The 9,899-nt window shown below is 35.7% G+C and overlaps 1 protein-coding gene across 1 annotated transcript; it reads left to right on the top strand.

Annotated features, from left to right (window-relative positions):
- Nucleotides 1-451: 451 nt before the first annotated feature.
- On the top strand, nucleotides 452-1,375 carry LOC134373644 (olfactory receptor 4N2). Its single transcript, XM_063091609.1, has one exon. It carries the CDS (start codon nucleotides 452-454, stop codon nucleotides 1,373-1,375), a length of 924 nt encoding a protein of 307 aa, XP_062947679.1.
- Nucleotides 1,376-9,899: the final 8,524 nt, after the last annotated feature.

The following is a 9,899-nucleotide window of genomic DNA, read 5'->3' as shown; positions in this document are numbered from 1 at the left end:
TGGACTATATGGATGAGGAGAAAAGGGGTTTAATATTAAGAAAAACACTAAGCCTCAAGCATAGTACAACCACAAATACTTAGAAGACCTTGATAATTGAAGTTATGTTGCATCTCAATTAGGAAACTTCTCATATGACTTTAAGAAGGTAGGAATCCCAAAGTGGAAGACGTCAGACTCCTACAGTGGAGAATAGTTCTGTAGAAGCACTTTGTTGAATGGGGATAAGACTGTAGCTTTGAAAACAGTATTTTGTTTTTGTTCTTTTACTTTAAATTTTGAGAGAAAGGAATAAAGTTTACCCAGGATATTGGAGAGGTCTGGGAAGTGTTGTTTTTAGCTGAAGTGATAGGTGTGTCAAATATTTTTAGGTGGAGAAGAACTAGGGTCTAGATGGAAGACATAGTAATAACAATAAACTCTGCTTCTTGATGTACTGCAGGCGAGGGAGATGGTGAGGGAGAACAGCACAGTGGTGACAGAATTCATCCTCCTTGGTCTGACCCAGTCTCAAGATATTCAGCTCCTGGTCTTTGTGCTAGTCTTAATTTTCTATCTCATCATACTTCCGGGGAACTTTCTCATCATTCTCACCATAAGGTCAGACCCCGGGCTCACAGCCCCCCTCTATTTCTTCCTGGGAAACTTGGCCTTCCTGGATGCTTCCTACTCCTTCATCGTGGCTCCCAGGATGCTGGTGGACTTCCTCTCTGAGAAGAAGGTAATCTCCTACAGAGGCTGCATCACTCAGCTCTTTTTCCTGCACTTCCTTGGAGGAGGGGAGGGGTTACTGCTTGTTGTCATGGCCTTGGACCGCTACATCGCCATCTGCCGGCCTTTACACTATTCAGCTGTCATGAACCCTAGAGCCTGCTATGCATTGTTGCTGGCTCTGTGGCTTGGAGGCTTTGTCCACTCCATCATCCAGGTGGCCCTCATCCTTCGCTTGCCTTTCTGTGGTCCAAACCAGCTGGATAACTTCTTCTGTGATGTCCCGCAGGTCATCAAGCTGGCCTGCACTGACACCTTTGTGGTGGAGCTTCTCATGGTCTTCAACAGTGGCCTGATGACACTCCTGTGCTTCCTGGGGCTTCTGGCCTCCTATGCAGTCATCCTCTGCCGAGTACGTGGGTCTTCTTCTGAGGGGAAGAACAAGGCCATGTCCACATGCACCACCCATATCATTGTTATATTCCTCATGTTTGGGCCTGGCATCTTCATCTACACTCGCCCGTTCAGGGCTTTCCCAGCTGACAAGGTCGTTTCTCTCTTCCACACAGTGATCTTTCCTTTGTTGAATCCTGTAATTTATACTCTTCGCAATCAAGAAGTAAAAGCTTCCATGAGAAAGTTGTTTAATCAGCACATTGCCTGAGGAAAGGGGGGAAAGAAAGAATAAGAAAATCAAGGGTGTAAAACTTTATCTGAAATTTATTTATTCATTTCCAAAATACTGCACTTATCGAGTACTTCCCATTTGTCAGGACTATTCTAGGCACTGGAGAAAAAGTTATCAATGAGATAGATAAAGTCACTGCTATCCTGGAGGTACCATTTATTGTGAATAGACAGCCATTAAGGCAGAAAATAAACAACAGTAAAAAGCAATATTGTTTTGAGGAAACTAAAAAGAAAAGTGAAGTGATAGATTGTGACTCTGGGTTGGGAATAATCCAGAAAGTCTTCAAGAAAGGCTTTCCTCAGGAGCTGACATTTTGGCAGATATCTGGATAAACTGAAGGAGCCGACCATGCAAACACTTGGGGACAGAGCATTCTAGACACAAGAAACAGGTAGTGCAAAAACCCAAAAGCGATGATAAACTTGGCATATTTGAGGAATACAACAAAATCGAGTTGGCTGTAATATAGTAAGTGAATGTGAAAATGATTAGAGCTGGAGATACTGGTAGTGTCCAAAACAAACACTTACGTGGTCTATGAAGTGAATATAAAAGTTTTAATTTAATTATAATTGCAGTAAGAAGCCATTCTAAGGTTTTAAACAACCAAGTGAGTCCTGTTCTGTAGGTTCATAATGACTTGAGGCTATAAACTCAAGATTCCATGGAGATATCAGAGTTGAAAAATATCATTAAGAGGAAAAAATTATGTTTATAAGAATATTTTGAAATAAATTAAACTACCAATTTTTCTCTCATCATTAGGCAGAGGGAGGCAAAAGAAAGTTGGTTATTTTCATTGGAAAAGGTCGTGAGAACATTTCACTTTCTTTTTTTCTAGAGTTTCATGATTATTCCTAGCAAATTTTTATGACTCTTAGCGGTATGTTTGATCTTATCCCCAATTTATTTCACTCTGAGTATAGCAATGATAGTCGTTTGGCACACCAGTCAGGATTCTGCATCAGATGGCAGAAACCATTCTAGTTATTTTAAACAAAACATGATTTAATATAGGAAATTTGGTACTCATAAAATAGTTGAAAGTCTGGAAGAGCAGACAATAGGCTGGGCATCCAGAGATGACTCCCGACTCCCAGAACAACACAGGAGATCTAGGTTGTCAAGGGAACTGTCCTTGCTATAATCTTGGCCATCTGTTGTTTGAAAAATACCACCATTTTTGCCTAGGATCAAGCCAATGATCCAGAATCATTGTGTACCTATCACATCTCCCCTAGTAAAACAAAAGCCTCTTCTGCTAATCCCTGTCTGCCTTAATTTAACTTAATTTAAATTCAAATGTCACATGAGTACATTAAATGGGAAGCATCCAAAACATATCTGGAACTGCACATGTAAGGGGTGTAGAATTAAATTTTTAATATTTCATTTTTAATAATCAAAGATTAAAATATTTATGAATATAAATCATGTGTATGGTAAAATATTCAGACTATACAACAAGTGATCTCAATTCTCAGATAATCCTTTCCCATTCTCACTCTCAGTTTATTATCTTGCTTCACTGAGAAAAAGAGAAGATAATTCCTCAAGCTCCTCCTACTTCTGTTACATATACACCTGCATCCGTGACCAAGTTTTCTTTAATCTCTCCTGAAACAGAGAGACCTGATACTGTTCCTACAGAAGTCAACCCCTTTACCTGTGCTCCAGATTCCATCCCCTTCTATCCACTAAAGGCGATTATTCTGGTAACTCTCCATTCTTTTTCCTCCACCGTCAACTTTATCCTACCTATTGGGTTTTCTCTTTCAGCATACAACCACATTTCTTTCATTCTTAATAAAGCCTCTTTGCACCTTTCTCCCTCTCCATGTTACCTAATTTTTCCTCTTCCTCTTACGGCAAAACTCCTCAAAAATTTTTTATACCTCTTTTTAAGTTAATAAACATTTTTTAGAGTAGTTTTAGGTATATAGAACAATTGACCAGAAAATACAGAGATCCCCTCACCCCCTACACAGGGTTTCACCTGTTATGAACATTTTGCATTAGTGTAGAATATTTGTTATAATTGATGAACCAACAGTGATACACTATTATTGAAGTTCATAATTCACATTAAAGTTCACTCCTTTGGTTGTACAGTTTATGAGTTCTGACAATCTGCTTGTTACCTATCCACCATTACAGTATTCTACAGAATAGTTTGATTGCCCTGAAAGTCCCTGTGCTCTACCAATTCATCTCTCCTTCCCTGCCCCCTGACCAGCCCCTGGCAACCATCAATCTTTTTACTGTCTCTATACTTTTGCACATACCGGAATGTAATGTAGTTGGAATCATGTATGTAGCTTTTCAGAGTGGCATGTTTACATTTTTCTGCTTCCAATTTCTCTTCTCTCCAACTCACCCCATCACACCAACAAAACTGCTCTTATCATGATTATCAATGATACCCAACGGTCTTTACTCAGGTCTCCCTATATTTGACCTCTGAGCAGCATTTGACACAGGGCTCACTCCCTTTTCCTTGAGTCATTGTCCTCCCAGAACTTGTTACTTTTCTAGGCTCCCTTTCACCTAACTAGCTGTTCTGTCATTCCTCTTTGAGAGTTCCTCCTTAACTACCCAGCTTTTATGGCTTTGAATTCCATTTATGTGTTGATAACCTCCACACTGATATCTTTTCATGCTCTCTGGGCTTCTGTACCCAGCAGTTTGTTCCACTGCCACGGCACCACTTCCATGTCTTCATATTGCCTCAAGCATAACATCCCAGACTGGCTCCTGAGGGTCACCACACCTTAATCCCCATCACACAACCTAATTTCAGTTCATTGCAATTCCATCTTTTCAGTCTCTGGCCCAAAACCTTTGATTTATAATATTTGGGACACATGTCTCTCATATTCCACAGCCGATCTGTTCATGAGGCTGGATTAGCTTTATAATCACAAAATTGCCAGATTAGATAATTTCTTCCCTCAAATTCTACCACACAGCCCAAAACTACCATCATCTCTTGACTATATTATGGCTGAAGCCTCTTTACTGGTTTCACTTCTACTCTTGGCCCATTTTAGTCTATTCTCAGCTGAACACTAAGAATGATCTGGTTGAAACATGTCATATCATCTCATTCTTCTCAAAACCCTCAATGACTTCCTCCTTACTTACACGAAGAGCCAAGGTCTTTCTCTGTAATCTATAAATGCTCACACGGCTCTATCTAAATGCTCCTGGCCCCCACCCTTCTCCCCTCTCTGACCTCTTGTCTTACTACATCCCCTCTCACTCACTCTGTTCAGCCACACTGGCCTCCTGACCTTGGCTTGCTCCTGTCTCGGGACCTTGACTTGCTATGTCCTCTGTCTGGAATGTGCTTCCCTGAGATGTTGCATGACTCACTTTACAGTTTCTTTCAGACCTTTCTTCACAGGTCACCTTCCGTGTAAGACCTTCTCTGACCACTCCATCTACGTTTGCTGCCCGCTCCAGAATACTTTATATCCTTTTCTTTTGTCCACAACACTTGCCACCATTTACCTGCCAAATGTTGACATACTTATTCTATTGCCTATCTTTTCTACTATGATAGATAATTTCCATGGAAACAGAGATTTGTTTCTTTGTTTTGTCTACTGCCTGGCACTGAGTAGGTGCTCAGTACATATTTATTAAATAAATGAATTAAAAATAATGCAAAAAATTATATCTCATTCCATCACTCCAAAATATCTAATATTAAAATTTTGTCAGTTTTTCATGTATAAACACGTTGTTATTTTTATAAAAATTAGGCCATATTATTCCTGTAGTTTATAACTTGTCTTTTCTCTTAATTTTATGTTTTAAATACATAAATATAGATCAAAATACTCTTTTAAATAACTGTGAATTATTCAATTACCTTTTTATGAAATTGAAACATAATTGATGGTACATATCTGTAAAATACCCTATTGAATATCAATACCTGTGTGCCATATATGATGATCAAATCAGGATAATTAATTTATTCAGCATTACACAGTTTAATCGTTTTTTGTCCCCTTTTCAATTTTTTGCTAACCACTCTACCCCTCTCTCTTTCCTACTTCTGTTAATTACCATTTTTTTATAATTATTAATTTAAATAATCTTCAGCTTTTGTACATTTACGTTTTTGCTATTATAAGCTGTTTATATTTAAAATGTTATATATACAACTTTATTATTTATTTAATTATTTTCTAGGGATAAATTTTTAGAAGTACAATTACAAGGTCACATGGTATCAGCATTCACATATATCACCAAATTCTGTCAATTTAATTTTTCGGCAACAATAGGTGAAATTACCTGTTCTCACTAGTTCCATTTGCTTTCATTTAAAGATTTGCCATTTTGAAAAAGTGAAAAGTATTATACTTATATTCATTTATTTGTTATATTTATTATAGCTTTCAATTATAAATGTAGCAAACAATGTCTACTGATTAAATATATTTTTATGTATTTAATTTTAATGTGAATTGTTTACTTTTAAAAATAAATGTGTCCATTTTATCCATTTGATTTGTAACACCTGTAGACATTTGAAGTAAATGAACTGTCATTTATGTTTAAAACTTTAACCAATTATTAAAATAAAAGCAGGATTTCAGTGTTTGGTCAGGAGTAACAGGAACTTAATTTACCTTCCTGTCTGGAACAACTAAAAAAAAATGTACAGATTTCAAGACACTGAGCACCAAGAAACAAATAGTAAAAGAAAAATGAGGTCAGCTATTCAGATATACCCAAATCATGACCTGAGAGAATATCCAGGCCACAATCAAGGAAGAGGTAACCAGAGGGAGCTCTCTGGTAACCAGCATGTTCTCTGTTGAGAACGTGGGCTTGGGTTTCTGAGGGAGATCAAAACATGTAGAGTTTGTAGGACAGAGTCTTAAGAGTGTTCTGTTCTCATATGAGCATTTAATGCTGTGCATTTTCCTGTAAGCACTGACCTGTATGCACCTCACAGATTTTGGTATGCCATGTTCCTATTTTCATCCAATTAAAAATATTTACTAATTTCTATTGTTATTTCTTGTTTTACTCATTTTATTTTAAAATATTTTTTTAATTTCCAAATGTTTGGAATTTTTTAGATTGCTTTTTCTTCTGATTTTCAAATTCCATTATGATTAGAAAACATATTTTGCGTGATTTCAGTTCTTCCCTGTTTATTAAGACCCAGAATGTGGTCCACTTTGGTCAATCTTACATAAGCACTTTAAAGGAAATTATTTCTTGCCATGGTTAGGTGGCAGGTCCTGTGCATGTCAACTGACACAGTTTGGTTGATACTGTTGTGCAAGTCTTCTATATTCTAATTTTCTGTCTACTCATTCTATCATTTACTGAAAAAGGAGTGTTGAAATATAAAACTACAGTTGTAGATTTTCTATTTCTCCTTTCAGTTTTACTAGTTTGGACTTTATGTATTTTAAAGATCTGCAATTAGGTGCGTACACATTTAGGATTGTTATTTTTTCTTAAGTTATTGACCCCATTATCGTTATGAAATCTTCTTTTGTCTCTCATAATATTACTTGTACTGAAGTATTTTGTTGACATTCATATAGCCATCTCAGACTTCTTTTAATTAGGGTATGATACAGCTTTTTCCATACTTTTATTTTAACCCATCTATGTCTTTATATTTGAAATGGGTTTCTTGTAGTGAGGATATAGTGGCATCTTTTTTATCTAGTCTGAAAAAGCTGTCCACTAGCCACATGTGGCTACTGAGCACAGAAATTCTAACTAGTCTGAATTGAGATGTGCTTTAACATATACACATTAGATTTCAAAGAGTATGAGAAAGAGAATGTAAACATTTTTGTATTTACTACATACTGAAATACTAATATTTTATATACAATTGATTGACTAAAAATAGTTTTAAGTTAATTTCACCAGTTTCTTTTTACTTTTTAAATTGTGACTGTTAAAAAATTTAAAATTACATTTGTGGCTCACACTTCTAGGCAGCAGTATATGGTTTATGCCATAATAAATTGTTTATTTCATTTAAATTTAATGTAATCAGTATCACTCATTTTTTAATCGCCTTGTTCTTTCTTTCTATGTATCTCATCTGTTCATTTTTTTAAAGTATGCTCAAAAATTGTATTTTTTTAAATTGAAACATAATTGATTATACATATTTGTGGGGTACAGACTTGAATATCGATACCTGTGTACACTATGTGGTGATCAAAACAGGATAACTAGTGTATTCACCATTACACAATGTAATCATTTTTGTGGCCTTTTATCAATTTCTCACTAACCCTTCTCCGCCTTCTCTGTTCTCACCTCTGGTAACCTCAGTTCTGTTCTCTCCTTTAAAAGTTCAACATGTTATTGTGATTGTTGTATCTCTTTACTTCTTTCAAATTTCTTTTTTTTAATTGAAAAACAATTGATTATATATATTTGTGGGTTTACTGAATTGAATATCAATACATGTATACAATATGTGGTAATAAAGTCAGGATAATTAGTATACTCATGTTTATCAGACGTAATCAATCTTTGTGACCTTAACTAATTTCTTCCTAAATTCCTCCCCCTCCCCCTTTCCCACCTCTGATAACCACAGTTCTGTTCTCTTTTCTTTTTGAAAGTTCAATGTACTATTGTGATCGTCTTTATTTCCTTCTCTCTCTCTCTCTCTCTCTTTATTTTCTTTCTTTATTTTGGCTCCCACTTTTGAGTGAGGACATGTGGTATTTCTCTTTCTGTGCCTGGATTATTTCACTTAATATAATTTTCCTTATGTTCATCCATGTTGCTGCAAATGGCAGAATTTCATTCTTTTTTATGGCAGAGTAGTAGTCTATGGAGTACATATACCACTTTTTCCTTATCCAGTCATCTGTCCATGGATAGTTTTATCTGTAGTTGTTTGAGGAAATTCTGTACTATTTTCCATAATGACTGCACTAATTTACAGTCCCACCAACACTGTAACAGGGATCTCCCCATTCTCTGCATCCTCACCAGCATTTGTTATTCTGTCTTTTTGGTAATGGCCAGTCTAACTGGCATAAGATGATATCACAATGCGGTTTCGATTTGCATCAGGGAAATGACGCTTAGTGATGTTGAGCATTTTTTCATATGCATGTTGGCCATTTGTATATCTTCTTTTGAGAAATGACTGTTAAGCTCCTTTGTCCATTTTTTAATTGGGTTACTTGTTCTTTTATTGTTGAGTTCTTTGTATATTCTGGTTATTAAGCCATGTCAGATGCATAGTCTGCAAATATTTTCTCCCATTCTGTAGGTTGTCTTTCTACTCTGTTAATTGTTTTCTATACCCTAAGAAGAGTTTTAGTTTGATATAATCCTATTTGTTTATTTTTTCTATTGTTGCCAGTACTTTTAATGTCTCATATGTAATGTCTTTGCCCAGTCCTACTTCCTGAAGTGTTTCCCCTATATATATATATTTTTCTTTTTTTAGGAGTTTTATAGTTTCAGGTGTTAAATCTAAATCTCTAAGCCATTTTGAGTTGATTTTGGTGTATGGTGAGAGGTACAGGTCTAGTTTCATTCCTCTACATATGATGTCCAGTTTTCTCAGCACCATTTACTGAAGAGGTTGTTGATTCCCTATGTAGGTTCTTGTTGCTTTGTCAAAGATAGGTTGCTGTAAGTATGTTGGTTGATTTCTAGATTCTGTATTCTGTTCCACTTGTCTGAGTATCTGTTTTTATGCCAGTACCATGACATTTTTGTTACTAAAGCTTTGTAGTATAATTTGAAGTCAGGTAGTGTAAAGCCTTCATATTTTTTTTTGCTCAAGATTGCATTTTTGGCTATTCAGGGTCTTTTTTTGCTCTATAGGAATGTTAGGATTGTTTTTATATTTCTGTGAAGAATGTCATTGGTATTTTGATGGCGATTGCATTGAATCTGTAGATCCCTTTGGGTATTATGGACATTTTCACAATGTTAATTACTGCAATCTCAGAGCATGGAATGTCTTTCCATCTTTTTGTGTACTGTTTAATTTCTTTCAGCAGAAATTTGTAGTTCTCACTGTAGAGATCTTTCACCTCTTTGGTTAAATTTATTAGTAAGTATTATAGTGTAATATCCTCCTTGCTCATCCATGTTGTTGCATATTGCAGAATTTCCTTCATTTAAGGTTAGATAATATTTCATTGTATGTATATGCCACATTTTCTTTACCCATTTATCTTTCTATGGACATTTAGGTTGCTTTTATGTGGTGGCTATTGTGAGTAATTGTGCAACCAACATAAGAGTGCAGATATCCCTTTGAGATCTTGATTTTAATTCTTTTTGATATATACCCAGAAGTGGAATTGATGGATCATATGATAGTTTTATTTTTAATTTTTTCAAGAAAACTTCACAGCATTTTCATACTGCCACAACGATTTACATTTCTAGCAACAATGTAAAGCAGTTTTCTATTCCCCACTTCCTTGCCAACCCTTGATGTTATTATTTTTTATAATAGCCA

Source organism: Cynocephalus volans, chromosome 3 (genome assembly GCF_027409185.1).
Source record: "Cynocephalus volans isolate mCynVol1 chromosome 3, mCynVol1.pri, whole genome shotgun sequence".
Taxonomy (NCBI): domain Eukaryota; kingdom Metazoa; phylum Chordata; class Mammalia; order Dermoptera; family Cynocephalidae; genus Cynocephalus; species Cynocephalus volans.
The sequence above is the reverse complement of the archived record's forward strand: the minus strand, read 5'-3'. Positions and strand labels throughout refer to the sequence as shown.